At 61.0% G+C, this 18,375-nt stretch overlaps 1 protein-coding gene across 3 annotated transcripts in view; it reads left to right on the forward strand.

The window, feature by feature from the left end:
* The first annotated feature begins 1,032 nt into the window (after positions 1-1,032).
* Positions 1,033-18,375, forward strand: part of TNRC18 (trinucleotide repeat containing 18) — a 74,071-nt gene continuing 56,728 nt past the window's right edge. For all 3 annotated transcript variants that reach the window (XM_081091871.1, XM_081091872.1, XM_081091873.1), the window contains exon 1: positions 1,033-1,653. In XM_081091871.1, the coding sequence (XP_080947997.1) occupies positions 1,467-1,653 (187 nt within the window). In that variant the 5' untranslated portion in view covers positions 1,033-1,466. The remainder of the gene's footprint in view (positions 1,654-18,375) is intronic.

Consider the following 18,375-nt stretch of genomic DNA (forward strand, 5'->3'; position numbering starts at 1 on the left):
TCTGGTAACCAGAGCCTGATGGGAGGGAAGGAGGGAGGGAGGAAGAGGGTGGTTGTAACCAAAACCGGGTTAAAATAAGCAAAGTTGTGGAGGAAGGCTGGAGGGGGAGGCCGGGGTTGGCGGCCACAGGGTCTGCAGCGCGGGGCCGGGGCGGGCGCCGGGCGCCGGGACTTTGGCGTGACCGGCGGCTCTAGGAGCGCCCGGCCTCCCGCAGTCAGGGATCCGAGCTGCTGCGGCAGACCGAGAGCGAGGGCAGGACTGGCTCCAAGACCCCCCTCCCGCCCCCACGGGAATCGGCAGCCGACAAATCTTTTAAACAAACAGCTTTAAACTGGAACTACAGGGGATCTGCCCAACGCTGGGCGAGCCGCCCCTCGGAGCGAAGGTTTTCTTTGTAGGTTATTTTTGGGGTTGGGGGAAGCTTGCGTAAGAGCCAGACCCCGGAGCCCCTTCCGTCCCCTCTGACACCCCCCAGATGCCCGCGCCTGGCCACGTCCGCGGGCCGCAGGATTCCCAGGCCGGGGCGTTGGAAAATGAAACCAAAGCTTGTTGGGAAGGATTCTTTTCCGTCCTCGGGCGAGAATGCCACGTCTCGGCTCTCGGACTCAAGACTCCGCAACCCACAGTGGCCCGAGGGGGCCGGCGAGTCCCCGTAAACATGATAACCATCTTGGCACCCTCTCTCCCGAGAAATCCTGGAGTTCGGCTCCCGGGGACGAGCTCAGGGAAACCACACTCCGTAGAGGAAGGCGAGGGCCTCCGAAGGTTAAACATTAAACTTTCCGGATCAGATAGTGGCACAGGGCTAGACAGTTGGAACTGCGCTTGGAAAGGTTTCGCGGTTTGAAACCTCGGAGCCGGTGAGGCCCAGGAATCAGACCGCGTTGGCGGTTTGTCTCTGTGCGCCCGTCGGTGGCGGGCCTCCCCCAGTGTTGGGAGGACCGGCCGGCGAACCGCCTGGCGGAGTCGGGCTGGTGCGCAGCGCGCCACCCGCCACGTTCCGAGTCGGGCGGCCGCCCGCAGCCGCCAGAGAAAGGAGTGTGTGTTTTTACATTTTACGGAGAAGGGGCTCCTCCCGATTCCATGTCTGGCCACCGCATCCGCAGCCCCGGACCCCGAACGGCAAGACGACTTTCTGAAACTTGTTTTTGTTTTTTTCTTCCCCTTTTTTCTTTCCTCCCTTCTATTTCTCCCGCGGCCCGACCTCTCTCCCCGCCAAGACACCGAGTGCGCCGCCCCGCGCAGCTCCGCCTGGCCGCCGGGAGGGGCCCGACGACCGACCGCTCGTGCGCCCCGGGCCGCGGGCCCGCCGCTGAGCGCAAGCCCCGCTGGCCCCCGCCGCCATGCCCGCCGCGGAGCCCCCGCCGCCCGAGGACTCTGGGACTACGCCGAGGCCGAACTTTTAGGTCCCGCTGAGCGAGGCCCGCGGGCCCGGTGGGGGGCTGGCTGCGGCACTCCCGCGGAGGATGGATGGCCGAGACTTCGGGCCCCCACGGTCCGTGCACGGCCCCCCGCCGCCGCTGCTGTCCGGCCTGGCCATGGACAGCCACCGCGTGGGCGCGGCCACGGCAGGACGCCTGCCCACCTCGGGCTTGCCGGGCCCTCTGCCGCCGGGGAAGTACATGGCCGGCCTCAACCTCCACCCGCACCCGGGTAAGTGCCCTGCGCTGTGCTCGCCCCTGCCTGTCTCCCCGGATCCAGAACACACAGTATTTGTTCTGTTCTTCGTGGCCGGGATGCAGCGCCTCCCTCTATCCCGGCCGGTCCGTGGGGGCGCGGGCGGTCTCGGCTCCCGAGGCGGGGAGACCCTGGGACCAGGGCCGAGGGCAGCCCGGAGGCGCTGGCGGAGAGGGCTGCGCGGCTCCGCCGCCTCCCGCGCCGGGCCCTCCCCAGGCGCACTCCTCCGCCGCAATTGGAGCCCCGGGGACGATCCCAACCCCAGAGCCCCTGCGGCGAAGCTGGGATTTTCAAAATCTGGGCTAGAAAAGAACAAACAAGTCCCGTCCCGCATCCTTTGGGACTCCGTGCCCGGGAAGCTCCAGTCTATCTCTTGGCAAATGCCCTTGCCCGCGCCCGTGGGCCCCCGTTCCGTTCCTGGCTCCTCCGCTCCGGTGTGGGGTCTCCCGCCCGCCCCGAGCGCCTGGGGTGCCGGGAGGATGGGGGACCCGGCCCTGGACCTGAGCCTCCGGCAGGTGGGCGGCGGCCCTCGGGAGACTCCTCGCCCCCCCCCCCCCAGAACCGCAGTTCCTGGGCCCAGGCCCCGGTAGGACAGCAGCGCCCCGGCCTCGCGAACCCCTTGTGCTCCCGCGGGAAGGTGCGCGGCGGGGACGCAGAAACTGGGCCGCCGGCGCCGGCGCCGGGGCAGGAAGCGGGGAGGCCGGGCTGGAGCGGCGGAGAGAAAGGCCGAGTCTGACATTTCATTCCGGAGGAGGCGGCCGGAGACGCAGCGGCCTTCGCTCTTTCCTGGAGGGGCTGCCCGGGCTCGTGGGGGCGGCGCGGCGGGGGAAGGGGGTCCCGCGGCTGCTCCGGGCGCGCTGGGAAGGAGTCTCGGGCCCTCCCGCCCGAGTTGCCACCGGCCTCCGCCGGGACCGGTCCCTCCTCCCGGGCTGCCTCCGGCCTGGGTGCCCGGCGTCCCACGGGCTTCGGCGGGTGGAAGCCCCCTCCCCCTCCACGGTGTAGTCCGGGCGCGTGGCCGCTCGGCCGCGGGTTCTGGGAGAGGACACCGGCCGCTGCGCTGCCCGGCCCTGCCCGCGGCCCTGCCCGCCCGCCCGCTGCCGCTGCCGCTGCCGGGTTGGCCTTGTCGCTCCGGTTTTTCTCCGGGAACTTTTCAGGAACCGGAGTCCCGGGACCAGCTGGACAAAGGGCCTTTGTGAGGCACCGGGCGGGGGAGGGGCGGCTCGGGGACGGGAACGCGGAGATCCCCGGCGGGGGTGCAAGGACCGGGTTTCGGCCGGGGGCGCGAGGGTCCCCCAAGAGTTGGGGGCTGCATTCCGCCCCCGGTGCGGGGGGGGGCGCCTCGAGGAGGGCAGGGAAGGGCAGCCCTGGGTGCCCGGGGCCGGCTGGCGGCCTCCTCGGTGCCCCTGCATGTCTTTAGATAAAGCTCAGGTCCAGCCTGGGCGGGGGGCGGGGGGGCAGCAGGGGGTCCGGGTCTCCCGGCCCGCAGGGTCCTTGCTCGGTTTCCGAGAGTGCGGGGGAGAGTGCGCTGGGGACTCCCGTCCGAGCTGGCAGGCGGCAGAGGCCAAGCGCTCCCGTCTGGAGCCGTGGAAACGGCCCCTGCCCCCGGCGCCTGAGGTTAACCCCGCGGTCGGACGGCCCAGCGCCCATTAGGTAGATGGGGAGATGGAGGCGGGAGCGGGAGGCGGCTGGACCGGAGGGGGTGGCCGGGGAAGCCCAGCGGGAGGCGGCGCAGGGCCTGTCTCCCTCCGCCCGGGAGTTGGGAGCAGCCTCACTTCTGCGTTCTCTGCGGCTGAGGTCATGGAGGAAATAGCAGGCGGTCCGGCCGGCTGCCAGGGCCCGCAGCACCCAGGAGGGCCGGGGCGGGGGTTGGCGCTGCCCCCACCGGGAATGGCCTCCCGGAGACCTCGGGACCCCAAGGCCAAAGCCCAGAGGGAGCCCAGTAGGAATCCCATTATCCGGGAGGCGGGAGCTGCTCCGCATTCACAGCTGGGTGGGGCCGGTGGGGCCGGTTACGGATTCTTGCACCCAGCTCCCTGCCCCCTTTTATGGGGCGCAGGTGCCACATTTTCTCTCTCAGCGCCCTCGCCTCCTTGGCCGTCAGCTCCTGAGGCCTGGCCAGGCCATCAGCCCCGTCTTTGTTTATTTTTGTCCTGGGAAACCCGGAGAGGCTGAGCCATTTGCCAGGGGGTCACACAGCAAGGGAGCGAGAGGCCATGCCCTTACCTCCCCGGCTCCAGTCCGTTCTGGACGCCAGCCTTGCGGGGCTCCTGGCTGACCCACGGAGCCTCCTGGGCAGAGGAGCTCGTGCGAGGGGCCCCCGGGTGCTGGGGTGCTGGCACCCCATTCAGGGAGGTGTTGGCAGAGGAGTGGCTGTGCGAGGGTCCTGGGAGACGCTGCCTCCTGCATCTCGGGTGTAGGCCAGGGGGTGCGGCTCTTTCCTTCTGCGGAAGAGGAGGTGAAGTCCAGAATAAATGGGCTTTGGGGTAAGGGGTTACGCTCCCCATAACCTTGAGTATTGATAGGTATGTTGGCCCCGAACGTGCACAGCCCTCAGGGGAACGGACAAGTCAGTGACATCCACCCGGGGCTGGCCTCTGCTCCTGGGGTGGGAGGCTGGGGCTCAGGCCTCCTCAGTTGCAATTAAAGAGCTATTAGCAGAATCCTGTACTTGGGTGTTGATGTCCCTGCCCCCACAGCCTGGGATAGGTGAAGGGGGAGTGGGAGCCCTGCATCGGGGCTTTGGGGCTTTGGGGCTTTGGACTGGGCCGTGGACAATAGGGGGCCGCAGCCTGCCTCCTCCAGGGTCAGTCAGCTCTCTCTCTGGAATTCAGCCCCGCAGCCTCCTGGGATTGATTTTAAAAGGTTAATCAGTGTGGGCTGGCTGGTGGAGTGATGTGATCCCAGAGATAAGGGAGATTCGCCCAGGCGCTTCCTCCTGCGGCCTGGGGGAGGTTCTGGAATCTGGGAGAGCCTCTGAGCTCCCCGGCCTTGAGCACTTTCTCTCCTGGCTTGTTCATTTACTCGGAATGACTTCCAAGGGCCTCCCGCGTGCCAGGCACTGCTCTGGCCCTGGGAGCCCAGCAGCCACCGGACACACAGAAATCTTTGGCTCCGTTGGATCCCAGGCCGTAGTGTGGGGCCAGGCAGTGAACACACACCAGGGAAGGAAATCACGTGAAATGAGGGTGCGGGCTGTGCAGGGGGAAGGCTGAGGGTCTGTTTTGGCGGGAGTGGTGAGGGGCTGTGGGCTAGGGGTGTGGGGGGGCTGGGCTGGGGAAGGTGGGAGGAGGGTGGGACCGGCAATGAGGTCTTGGAATTTCAAGCTGTGAGGCTTGAGAAGGCAGTGGAGGGTTTTAAAGGAGGGAGTGACTCGGATGGAGAGACATTTTGCAGAACTGGTCTGGACTCTTAAAAAATGTCTGTGGCATGCAAGACAAAGGAAGGCCAGGAGCCGGTCCTGGTTACGAGAGACTAAAAAAAAAGTGACAGCGAAAGGCAATGTATGGCCCTCAATTGGATCTCGGGTGGGGGGTGAAAATGACTCTAAAGTGTATCATTGGGGCCGTTGACGAAATTGGAATATGGACTCTAGATGGGCTGATAGGGTCCAATCAATATTATGTGTCGTGAAGTTGAATGCCCCGCACCTGGGAAGGGAGAGCGCGGGCTGCTCAGAGGCAGGGGCCGAGGCTGCATGCGCCCAGGATGGGCTCAGGAAGAGAAAAGACCGTACGCTCCACGGCAGATGACATCAGGTCGCACGCAGGGCGACACGGCCGTGCACAATTGCCGGACCTGGGGAAGGTCACCTGGAAGTTCGTTGTACTATTTCAAACTTTCCTCTGAGTTTGAGATGACTTCACAGGAAGCACTGAGCAAAGTGGGTGTGGATTGCCGGCTGCCCAAGGCCTGGGCGATGGGACAGAAGCAGGTGACCAGTCTGGGGCAGGAGGCTCTAGGAGGTGATGTCACCAGGGAGAGAGGCTGCAGGTGGCCAGGGTTCAGTGCCTCGTGGGGGCTGGGCTGCTAAGAGATGTGGGGGGCGGAGAAGGGGGACAACGCCGGGATTTTTGGGAGGTGCTCCTGTGGAGCTGTGGGGAGGACCGGATGTGGGGGGAGGTGGGTGATGGGCGGTCTTGGTTTGCACGTGGCCAGCTTGGGATGCTCGCTTCCCGCTCGGACCTGTGTGTGGCCTGATCTGATCTAACTCCCACCTGGTCCCCCGTGGCCCGTGTCCCACCCACTCCAGCCCCATCACTGTGACTCCTGCCCTTGACTTCCCAGGCTGGCTTTTGAGAGGTGGGGTGGGAGCTGCTGTCAGGACGGGGCTGGCCAGCGGTCAGTCTTGGTGCCCAGGGCCAGGGTCCTTACCGCGCCACCTGTGCACAGAGGCCTGGCCTCCGACTGGAGGAAGCCAAAGCCATGAGGTGGGAGCCACCAAAGCTCCCGCCACATTTGCAGGCCACGGATGCACCCACTGTCCGCATCTGAGATTCCTTCATGAGCTCACGAAAGTGATGGGCCCTTGGCCTGGAGCAGAAAGCCTGCTTCACACATTCTCATTAAAAACGTTGTACAGCCCTGGCCGGTTTGGCTCAGTGGATAGAGGGCCGGCCTGCGGACTGAAAGGTCCCAGGTTCAATTCTGGTCAAGGGCACATGCCTGGGTTATGGGCTCGATCCCCAGTGGGGGTCTTGCAGGAGGCAGCTGATCAGTGATTCTCATCATTGATGTTTCTCTCCCTCTTCCTTCCTCGCTGAAATCAATAAAAAATATATTAAAAAAAATAAAAACTTTGTACATTCTTGGCTTTTGTCAGTCAGATGAGGTTCCCGTCCTGTAGCCTCCAGATAAAGAACTCCAACTTCAGACGGGGCAGAATGGCCTGGACGATGGGGTCAGAATGCTGGGCTTGAGACCTGGCTCCTCCCCTTCTGGCTGAGTGATGATTCTCTAAGCCTTGATTTTCTCATCTGTAAGATGGGTCCACCAGCGGTACGCATTCATCGGATCGCTGTGAAGTTTGAATGAGCTGATGCAGGCCGGGTGCCAGCACAGGGCCAGCCCTCCCCAGAAGTCACGGGAAGTGGCCGCTGTCGTCGCAGGGATCCGAACTCCTGACTCGTGGGTGCCTGGCTTCCCTCCAGACCCGGCGGAGGGCCTCTGGGATTGGATGGCCCACAGGCCCTAGACTCCAGGACCCCAGCCTCCAGGCGTCATTTTATTTTCCTCCTTTTTACAGTGTGACAGGCATACTGTCAAATGCTTCAATCTTGAGTGTTTGGCCCCTTGAATTTTCACAAAATGGTCCCACCCATGTGACCGCCAGCCAGCTCGGGAACGGGGCATTTCCAGCGTCCGGAGGGCTCCCGACATTCTCCCCTCATCAGGGTCCGCTCCGCCCGTCTTATTTCTGTGACCCGAGAGAGCCTTGTCTGTTCGTGAACTTCCTGTAAACAGTCTTATTCTGCTGCCTTCCCCCAACACGTTAGTGAGAGTCACGCGTGTGGCTTGTGGCAGCGTCCTTGTTGCTGGGACATGGGGCCGTGTGCCTGCAGCACGGCGTGTCCACTCCGGCGGGGACGGCACGTGGGCTGTTCCAGGGTTTGCTGGGAAGGGCGCCGTGAACGCGGCCTGTGGGCACACACATGCACACGCGTCTCTGAACACGTGTCTGGTCCCCGAGAGCGGGTTTTGTGCGGGTTTGGCGTTAGGGGCTGCGTTTTCCCTGGCGGCTCCTTGTGCGCTCCTCCCGGCAGCTTCCAGCAGCTCCACGTCTTCAACACATGACACGGTCCGATTCCGTTCAGTCTGGCGGGTTGGTAGTAAGTCTGATTGTGTGCACATTTTTTAAAAAAATATATATTCTATTGATTTTTTACAGAGAGGAAGGGAGCAGGATAGAGACTTAGAAACATCGATGACAGAGAAACATCAATCAGCTGCCTCCTGCACACTCCCTACTGTGTATGTGCCCGCACCAAGGTACATGCCCTTGACCGGATTTGAATCCGGGACCCTTTAGTCCACAGGCCGACGCTCCATCCACTGAGCCAAACCAGTCAGGGCCATTGTGTGCACATTAAAAAAAAAAAATTCTTTACTGATTTCAGAGAGGAAGAGGGAGGGAGAGAAACATCAACAATGAGAAAGAATCATTGATCGGCTGCCTCCTGCACGCCCCCTACTGGGGATCAAGCCTGCAACCAACCTGGGCACGTGCCCTGACTGGGAATCGAGCTGTGACCTCCTGGTTCATAGGTCAACGTTCAGCCACTGAGCCACGCTGTCCAGGCTGAGTGTACACTTTTAAACGTTTTCCCTCATTTATTTTATTGAGGAATACTTTGCATACCATAAATCCCCCCCCCGCCCCGATTAACAGTGTCCAGTTCTGCTTTCTGCTTAATATAAACTTTAGAAGAAAAGTCACACATGGCTGAAAAAGTAGCCTTAGAAGGGTTCTGAAGAAAACCAACAATTCCCTGCCCCGTACCTCCCATTGCTGACCCCCAGCCCTTTTAAATTGCTTTTAGAGAGAGAGAAAGGGAGGAGGAGAGAGCGAGAAGCATGGAGGGTGAGCCCCCACCTGGGGATTGAGCCCACAACCTGGGTATGTGCCCTGACCGGGTGGGGAATCAAACCTGTGACCCTGTGGTGCACAGACGATGCTCCGACCGACAGCCACGCCGGCCAGAGCTGATTCCCGCCTTCAAAAAACTCTTTTGGCTTTTTCACCCATTTCTAAGGAATTACCTGCTTCTGCTGCTAGTTCTGTTTCTGTTTTAGGGATTTTCTGCTGACGTTTATGGAAGGCGAGAATTTTGCATGGGCTGCCTGAATCTGAATCGTGACTCTTTAGTGGGAGACTGAGGGCAAGTTTCTTTACCTCTTGTACCTTGGTTTTCTCACCTGTAAAATGGGGCTAATAGTACCTACTTCACGAGATGGAGGGAGGAGTAAACATTTACGCCGGAAAGCCTTTAGAATAGTATCAGGTATAATAAGCACGTGGGGAATGTTTCAATGTTATCACCCCTCCGCCCGTGTTTACTTCCCCGTCCTCCAAATATACGTGAAATACGGTTTAAACTAGTTTCATTTTTATGGCTTTAGCTTTGTGAATATCGTTTACATGGGAGCCGAGCGGTGCAATAAAGTTTATTTCTTTACTTCCTGTAGCTATTGCCTCTTTTTCTTTTTTCCCACTTGCTGGTATTTCTTAGAATCTCTCTCTTCCAGGCTCTTGGTACCCATTTCATTTGGTCGCATCTGTTAAATGAGCTGCCTCTCTCCTTTCTTGGAGATTTCTTTCCTGGAATTTTCCATCTTCCTGCTCTGGTCTGGTCTGCCTGGTGCTGGGACCTGTGGCAGGGCCGCCCGCCTTCGGACTCCCTGCGCCCCTCTGCTGCGTTAGATCTGCTTCCCGATTCCCATGCTTCCTTTCCTTTTTCTTAATATGTTTTTATTATTGACTGCAGAGAGGAAGGGAGAGGGAGAGAGAGAGAAACATCAATGATGGGAGAGAATCGTGGATTGGCTGCCTCCTGCACGCCCCCCCACTGGGCATGGAGCCCGCAACCCGGACATGTGCCCTGATGGCAAATCCAACCGTGACCTCCTGGTTCGGAAGTCGATGCTCAATCCCTGAGCCCGCCCCGCCGGCTGCTCCCCCGCCTGCCTTTTCTCCTGCTTTTTGTTTTGGAGGAGCACATCTGCGGTGGCTTTCTGTGGAAGGGTGTAATCGAAGGCAGAACGTCTCCAGGCCGACCTAGGACTTAGTTCGCCGGAAATGCCTGTGTTCTCGGCGTCACACTGGCCTGGCTGTTTGGAAATAATTTTCCCTTCGTGTTTTGAAAGCATTGCAACATCATCCGCTAAGTCCCAGGGTCACCTGTGAGGAGAGCCGCTGCTATTTTGATTCTCGGTCGTTGTCTGTGAACTCTCTCTTAACCTTTTCCAAATGCTTACCATCTCGTGCACCACGTCATGGCCAAGGGCCTGGGCTCCGAAATCCACGCGCAAACACGCGAACAGCCGCGTGGCCGTGGCCGTGGCCCCCAGCCCCCTGCGCTGCAGTTTTCTCTTCTGGGAAATGCATCCTAGTGGGCGTTGCCTCACGGCTGGTGTGAGGACTAAATGAGTTTATGGACAGAAATGCCTAGGACGTCGCTTGGTGCAGAGCGAGCCTCATAACCGTTATTGCTGCTGTTACTCTTTTATCACCGGCGTTACGAAATGCCGCGGTGACGTGGCAGCTCCGGGCATTTTCCGTGTGGGCGCTGCCCCGGCCACGCGGGGGGGATGAGGCCTTCGGCCCGAGATGCGGCTGAATCCCTGTTAACGTAACGAGTGTTTGATCAGTTCCTTCCCGGCACCAGCAGGTGCGGGCTCTCCTGCCCTGGCCGCCCACTTCTCTCCTTTTCCATCCCCTTTCGCTGCTGCTGCCGCTGCCGCTGCCGCTTTCCAGGAGGCTCTGAGCTGTGTCTTTCCTGACCTTCCCGGTTAATGTTTAATGAGGGTCACGGTTTTCATTTCTAGGCGGCGCTTCCGAGCGTCCGGGAGCTTCTCCTTCCTGTGCCCGCAGCGTCCGTCCGGGCCTGCTCCACGGTGCGTTCCCGCTCTCATTCCTGCCCGTCGCGGAGGACGTGGACGGCCCTTCCCCGCAGCTTCCCGCCCCGCGTGCTGCGCTTTCCTCGTGCGTCTTTCGATGTCTGGTTGATTCTGTGCCGTCCCGTCCGCTCACCTTCCAGAAACGCGTCGGCGAGCTGGGGGACTCGCATCCACGACGGGCCTTGCTGGCCACGTGGGCTCCCTGAGTGTGTCTGCAGGTCTTTGCTTTCTGCCTGGGTCTCCTGTGCCTTTAAACCCGGGTGAAGGTGAAGATCGCCCCACCCCAGGCCTGAGAATCCGGCCCAGGCCCCTCCGCGGGTCCACGGGGTCCACAGTGCCCCCCGCAAGGCCGGGCTCTCCGTCCACCTCTGCTCCTCGCTGCCCCCACCCCCCCCCCGCCCCCGGCCTGCAGCGGTGCGTGGGGGTGTGGGGGTGTCAGGATTGCTGCTTGTGGACGGCTCCTCCCTCCAAGCTTGGGTTCCAGCTCCCCCCTCCCCACCTGCCAACTTGCACGTCTGTCACCCTGTCGCCCTGCTTCCTGCCTCCCAAGTCTGGAGGCTCCTCCTTTTCGTTCCTCTCGTTTTATTTTTCCTCCTTTTTAAACCCCATTCAGCCGTTTTCCTGAGGTTCTGGCTTTGGGGAAAGGATTTGCTGTCTGGGCCACCCCTTCTTTCTGGGGCCGGCCCCCTGTCCCCCGCCACGTGCCCGGGAGACCGGCCCCCTCGGTTCCCGTCTTTCCCACGCGGAGGTCTCCATGGTGGGATCGAAGTTCCCAGCAGGCCCGCCCTCCATCCCGCCCCCTCCTCCAGGCGGTCCCCGTAGGGGAAGGGGCGTCTCCAGGGAAGTCCTCCGTAATTGCTGCGGGATTGAGGCCGCAGAGGCCTGGGGCGAGGCTGGGAGCGGCATTTGCATATCACTGTCCCAGCTGCGTGCCTCGCAGCCCTGGGCGCCTTGGGATCCCCTTTATTTCGGTTTGAGCACCCACTTTGTGGGCTGGGCGTCTGGTTGGGGCAAGTCAAAGTCCCATCCCACCTGGAGCCCAGATTCCAGAGTGGGGAGGGACTGGGCTTAAACCCCTACCGCCCTCAGGGCCAGGACCTCTGCTGGGGAGGAGCTGGGGGGCTCCAGGATGTGGAGAGATGCCTGCTGGGATCTGACCCCTTCGGGGAGGTCAGGGCAGGCTCCCGGCTGGAAGGCAGAGAGGAGAGCTCTGCTGAGTGAGGGAGATGCAGGAACAAAGCCCTGTCGCTGGGGCAGGCTGGGTGGGGAGTGGGCGGCCTGGCCTCCCTGGGCCAGCCCCCAGACCTGGCTGGACCCCTCCCTCCCGACGGGGTGGGGCCTGGCGGGTTGGTCTGGGCTGGTTGGTTGATCTGGCCTGGCGGCTCCTGCAGCTCACCGGTGTCTGCTGGGCTTAGAGGAACTTCTGCATGTCTAGCTGCTCATCTACCTCTGCCACACCGATGCGAGTGTGGGGATGGTGCCAGCAACCACAGGCCCTGTGGCCAACCCACAGCACCACGACCGTGCAGGGTAAGCCCCCCACCCCACCTCTGCCGGCTGCCCCAGCTGTGCTGTCCTCTGGGGGAAGGAATCGCCATGAAGCAGAGGACACGGGGTGGCCCCAGTCTCAGCGTCTTTCCTTTTTTGCTGTCTTCATTTTACTTTAGAGGAAAGGGAGGCACAGAGAGGTTGTGTTATTTTCTCAAGCTCACACAGCGGGGAAGTGAAGGATCCAGGAGCAAGGCCTGAGAAAAGGCCAGGGGCCAGGGAGAGGCAGATGGGGCATTGATAGGGATTCTCTTTCCTGTTTCCTTTCTTGGCTCATTTTAAATTACTTACTATTTTAGGTTTTTGCAAATTATGTCCATCGAGATTACTCTAAATGTAACATTTACTGTGGGTGAGTTTAGATCACCCCTCACCCATCCATCGATCTCTTTATTTTTTTTTGCGGAGATGTGGAAGGGGAGCGCGGGCGGGGGTGGGGGGGGTGGACGAACCCGGGACCTCATACATCATCGATCTCTTTTTAAGGCTACTTTTTAATTGATGTTTAAGACGCACAGAGAAGTGAGCACAGATCATCATGTGCAGCGCAACGATTTTTGTTCACAGACTGAACCTGCAGTCAAGCGGGTTAAGACAAACGCAGAGCCCATCTTGGGTGACCCCGGTCCCCATCGGCGTGCGCGCTTCCCGCTGGGCGAGCACGCGGTGTGCGCTGTCGCGCGGTCGGAGACTGGCCGTGCGTGTTCCGTGTGGTGGTCATTCTTGCGGAAGGCGTTCCCTCGCGTGGCCCTGTCCCTATCTGTGTGTCCCTGTCCCTGCCTGCGTGGCCCTGTCCCTGTCTGCGTGGCCCTGTCCCTGTCTGTGTGTCCCTGTCCCTGCCTGCGTGGCCCTGTCCCTGTCTGCGTGGCCCTGTCCCTGTCTGCGTGTCCAGCTGCTGACGGACACCCGGGTTGCGGCCCAGCGTTGGCCGTGGTTGGCGGGAAGGTTTGGGCTGGCACGTGCCTGGAGGGTGAGGCTGGGCCGGGAGGGTTGGCGGTCCGCAGGCTCTGAGCGGCTGCGCCCACTTACACTCCCTCCCCTCCGGCTGCGTCTCTCCTTTTGGTCCCCTTCAGCCTCCTGGTGGGTGTGGAGGAGTTTAAGTCCCTTTTCCTCCGGGGCTCAGGCGGCTGCGCCTCCTCCTGGGTTTACTGGCCGTCGGGGATTTTTATTTGGGACCCTCCCTCCGCCGTTTTTACTGTGACGTTGAGCTGCCGGCCCTCAGCCAGTCTCCGGAGTCGCGTGGCCGGGAGTCGGAGTTACTGACTTGCAGGAATTCTGTGTTTACTCTGGCCACGAGCTGCGCTGGGGACACGCCGTGTCCGTGTGGGGGTCCCTCTCTTCCTCCCGCGGCGCCGCGTGAGGAAGAGTGGGTCTTGGTGGGAGGGGCGTGTCCGCGGCCTCCGTGGCCGGTGCTTTGGGATGGTCTGTGGGAGCCCCTCCTGCCCACGGGCCCCGCGGGAGCTTCCGGTTCTGCCGTCGCACGCGCACCTGCCACGGGTGGCGCGTGTGTCCGAGGCGGGCGATGCATGGCTGTCCCGGGTGGAGACCCAGCTGACCAGCAGCGTTTACCAGGGAAGCACCCTCCCCCACCAGGGCACCTGTGGGCCTGTGTCTGGGCGTCCCGTCCCAGAGCCTGTGGGTCGCCGTGCCTGTGCCGGCAGCTCCGTGGCGTAGGTGCTGGCGTGGCGGGCGGGCGTGGCAGTGTTTGGCAGCCTGAGGCACGGGTGAGGAACCTGCTGCCACGGGCCACTGGGGTATTTATAACCTCATTCGAGGGGCCACACAGAATTCCCAACTTAAACATCCGTTGGCTGCACTTGGTTAAACGTTCAGTTGACTCACCCCTCAGGCCTGGGCAGGGCCAGACCAAGTAATTTCTCGGGGCTGTTACTGCCCTCGGGCCGGGGTCCCCCACCCCTGGCCTGAGTCCTCACACCCTGCCCTTCACCTCCAAGGTTGCCGGGCTATGCTTGATCCTTTGCCTCTAGGTGACTTTATTAACTGATAAAATATACATAAAATGGGCCACTTTAACCCGTTTTCGGTGTGCAGTTCCGTGGCATTTCGAACATTCACATTTTTTTGGAGGTCTGTACTTTTATTATTTGTATTGTTTAAAGTCTTACATATGTCTCCTTTTTCCCAATTGACCCCCCCCCCACTCCCGCCCCCAGGACAGGCCCCCACCGCCCCAGGGCCTGTGACCATTGGTTGTGCTAATATGCATGCATACAAGCCCTTGAGTTGCTCTCTTACCCCCCCTCCCCTGCCCCTTGTCTCTGCAGCTATTTTTGTTCATCAGTTTATGTTGACCATTATAATCCCGCGCATGAGGGAGAGCGTGTGACGTCTGACTCTCTGACTGGCGTGTTCCGCTCAGCGCAGTGCTCCCCGGGCCCTCCATGCTGTTGCACATACAGTCACACTCCTGTGTGGCCGTCACCCACCCTCCTCAGAGCGTTCCCATCGCCCCAAACTGAAGCCCAGTCCCCATGACACGCAGCTCCCCCGGCCTCCCCAGTCGGGGCAGCCCCTTCCCCTCCGTCGCTATGAACTTGACTCCTCTAGGTCCTCCTAGAACGGGGATCCCAGGGGTCTGTCCCTCTGGGACTTGATGGGGTCGCAGTGAGTCTGTAGATGCCTGGCTGCCCGGCATCCTGACGGGTAAACACATCTTTGACCACTAGTCGGGGGGCTTCCTTGGGAAGGGCCCCAGGAGTGGGTCTGCGCCTCCTGGGCCTTGATAAGCTCTGGCCACTTGTCTTCCAAAAGCTGGGCGTGGGTTGGCTCCCTGCGCCCCCCCCCCCCCCAACTGAACCGACCCGTGCTGCTGTGATGGATAACGATGACGTCATCCCTATTGACAGTTCCTTGTCATTCTGAGCAGTCAACTTTCCCCCGAATCCCCGTTTCGCGCCGTTCTCTGTGGGTGTGATGTGACTGCGGGTCTGGCAGTGGGAAGGCTCTCTCTGCAGCAGGGGCTTTAGCTGCGAGTCCTGGCTCCGAGCGGGCAGGGTCTCCAATTGAAGGTCACTCTACCCGGAGGGTCCTGGCGCTGTTTTCAGCTGCTGTCATGGCAACGCACAGGTCACGTGGCCCGGGCTGGAAGGAGCTCTTTTCTGGGGGGTGACCCTGACCGGATCTTGCCGGCCAGATGCTGTGACGGACATCTTCACAGCTGTGGCCCCTGGCTTGCTGGGCCCGGATGCTTTACAAGCGAAAGGGAAAATGCATGTGTTCTGTGTTCGGTTAGGGAGGGCTCTTTGGGAGTGAACATATGGAAAGATGGTGTGGCTGCGTGAGAAAGGGTGGGTTTGGGAATCAGAGCCTCAGTTTCCTGATCTGTGAAAGGGACAAGAATCGCCCTCCCAGAGTTGAGGGGGGTGGGTGAAGGGAAGGCTTGAAGCTTTTTTATTATTTATATGTATTTTACTGGTTTTTTTACAGAGAGGAAGGGAGAGGGATAGAGAGTTAGAAACATTGATGAGAGAGAAACATCGATCAGCTGCCTTCTGCACACCCCCTACTGGGGATGTGCCCGCAACCAAGGTACATGCCCTTGACCAGAATCGAACCCGGGACCCTTGAGTCCGCAGGCCGACACTCTATCCACTGAGCCAAACCTGTTAGGGCAAGGCTTGAAGCTTTTAAGAAAATAATTTTAAAAATTTTACAGTTGACATACAATATTACATTAGTTTCAGGCGTATGATCTAGGGATTGGACCCTTACGTAGCTTATGGGGTGGTCACCCCCATAAGTCTAGCACCTCCTGACACCACACGGCTCCTGCAGTATTACTGCCCACATTCCCCCTGGAAGCCTTGAAGCCTTTCCCAAGCCCCGCACTGGCCGCGAGGGGGCCCCAGGCAAACAGCCCCCTTCCCGTCCCCCCGCCCAGCTGATCCTGACCTTGCCCGTCCCCCACGGTAAACATTGATAGAGCACCTACTGTGCGCCTTGTGTAGGGGAAGCCCACATTGTAATGCAGGTGTCTGCAAACTAGGGCCAAAGGGGACCCACCCCCCATGTTTGTCAATGAAGTTTTATTGGCACGAAGCCCAGCCCGGTGAGGTGCTGTCCAGGCTGCGTTCACTGCCAGGCAGAATCGGCTGCGAGGCCTAAAGTATTTATTACCTGGTCCTTTCAAGACAAAGCTTGCCCACTCCTGTCCCAGCGGGTGGGGAGGGACAGTCAGCCCGGCACCACACCCAGGAGGAGCCGTGTGCGGCAGCATAGGCGGCGATAAGCCCCTGGAGAGACTGACCCTGGGCGGGGGCGGGGCGGGGCGGGCGGTGAGGGAAGGCCACGTCCACCCAGTGTCACCGGAGCTGCAGGAGAGGGAGTGAGATGCCAACAGATGGTTTGCCCGCGCGGAGGGGGGAATGGAGCCAGGCTGCTCCCCGTTCCTGCCCGGCCCGGGCGTGAGTGACAGTGATGACGCCCTTGATGGCTTCCCAAGGGCTTTATCACGTTTATCATTTTTTAAAAATGGTTTTATTGATTTTTAGAGAGAGAGGAAGGGAGAGGGATTGAGAGATAGAAACATCAATGAGAGAGAGACCTCATCAGCTGGCTGCCTCCGGCACACCCCCTACTGGGGATGGAGCCCGCAACCTGGGCCTGTGCCCTGACCGGTTATTGAACTGTGACGCTCAACCACTGAGCCACACCAGCTGGGCCTTTCCAAACCTTTGTACCCACCATAAGCCCCAGTGCCTCTCACAGCGAGGACTTCAGGTGCTTACTCCGTCGTCAGCTTCCAGAAAGGCCCCCAGCGACTCTGTCCTGCAGAGCAAGATACCACTGGCCGACGAGGTGGCCTCGCCATCACCCTCTTTGGGGACCTGCCAGCAGATGGTATGGCGTTGCCCCTTATGGGTGCACCTGGGTGGCTCCGGTTCCCTAGCCCCCAGCACGCAGGAGCCCTTCCGAAGGGTTGAGGGGCCGAGGGAGAGAAGGAAGGAGGGAAGGAGGAAAGGGGTCTTGTTTGGATTTGAGCTCTACCTCCTGGTGCCCTTGGCCAGCCTCCCAGTCTGCAGACCCCTGCCTGTGTTCTGGGTGTTGGTGAGGTGGTGGCAATGGCTGAGACAGGCTGGCCCGCATCTCCAAACGCATGCTCCCTGCTGGCTTCCCAAGGAGCTTGCACATGGCCATTGGCATGTTGGGGTGGGAGGGGCGGGGATGTCTGTGGGTCCCAGGCGGCGGAGGACCTGTTAGCTCAGTGCAGAGGGGTGGGGTGCTGAGGTGTCTGTGCCCAGTTCCCTGTTGCTTACGCTCCCAGAGGGACCCGGGACCCCTCCTCCAGGCGATGGCAGGTGGGGGGCACGTGGCCCCATATCCAGCCTGGGTGTCCCCTTGCTTGCCCCTGAGTGACCTCCCCTCTCACTGGGCACCTAGGACCAGAGAAGAAGACCATTCTCCGCACCTCTGAGGGGCCGTGACCTGTGCTGGGTGGGTGGGGGGCTCCCCTCAGGGTCTGAGGGACCATGCCCTCCTGGAACTAAGGGTCGGATGATGGAATGCCCGGGCTCGGTGTGGCCGATTCCTTGTAGCGCTGGCTGAGCAACTTGGTCAGGCTCAGTAACGCGGGCAGCCTCTCCAAGCCTCAGTTATTTAGTCTGTAAAATGGGGTAACCAGGTTGCCTCACTCCCAGGACTGTGGGAGGTGCCAGCCTGGGACCGGCCGTGTGGCTGGATTTGAGGCTGAGAGTAGATCTCACCTGTTGCTTTTGTAAAAATCGAGGTGAAACCCCCATACCGCTCGTTAAGCGTTGGAAAGTGTGCAGTCGCTGGTGTTTAGCGCATTGGTCACGGTCACCACCGGCTCTGTAGTTTCAAAGCTGACGTTTTGTTTCAAGGCACGAATCTGGGTAGAGGAACTGGTCCCGCTCGGACCCTGGGACCCTGACCTTCCCCGAACCCCAGGTTTGGCGACTATAAATAAATAGTGAGAGGAACAGTAGTGGGGACAGTGGCCTTGCAGGGCACTTCACAGAAGTGCTTTAAACATATGCACATGTCGCCGGCGGGGGCGGAGGGCGCCCTGCCGCCCACCTCCTGCCGCCGGGGGCCGCCAAGTCAGCGCCAGCGGGCGTCCAAGCCAGAGTTTGTGTGAGTGTGTCACCCCGAGACCCTTTTGTCGAGGGGGCTGGCCTGTCCAAGGCCCTGGCCGGGCCCCACGACAGTTTGCCAGTTTCTGACGGGCAGGAGCCTTCAGCCCAGCCTGTGGCTGAATCACGTCTGGATGATGAATGGAACTTGAGTGCGATTGGAGATGTGGTTCCTCCGTCTCACCAGCCTCGACTCAGGTCTCCCGAGAGGCCAGGGCAGACCTGGAACGGTGTGGGCCGCTGGGCACGGGCCGGTGCCCGGTCTGTCCAGGATGGCAGGCAAGACAGCGGGACGCTCTCCGGCGTCTCCTGGGGGCCCTCCCCCGCCTGCCTCCGTGCACGATTGTGGTTGTCCGTGGCCCTCTGTGACGGGGGCCGAGTGACGCCCGTGAAGGCGAAGGTGAGGCTCGCCCGGCGTCGGCCT

This window comes from Myotis nattereri (assembly GCF_964212035.1).
Source record: "Myotis nattereri genome assembly, chromosome: 5".
In the NCBI taxonomy this organism is placed as follows: Eukaryota; Metazoa; Chordata; class Mammalia; order Chiroptera; family Vespertilionidae; genus Myotis; species Myotis nattereri.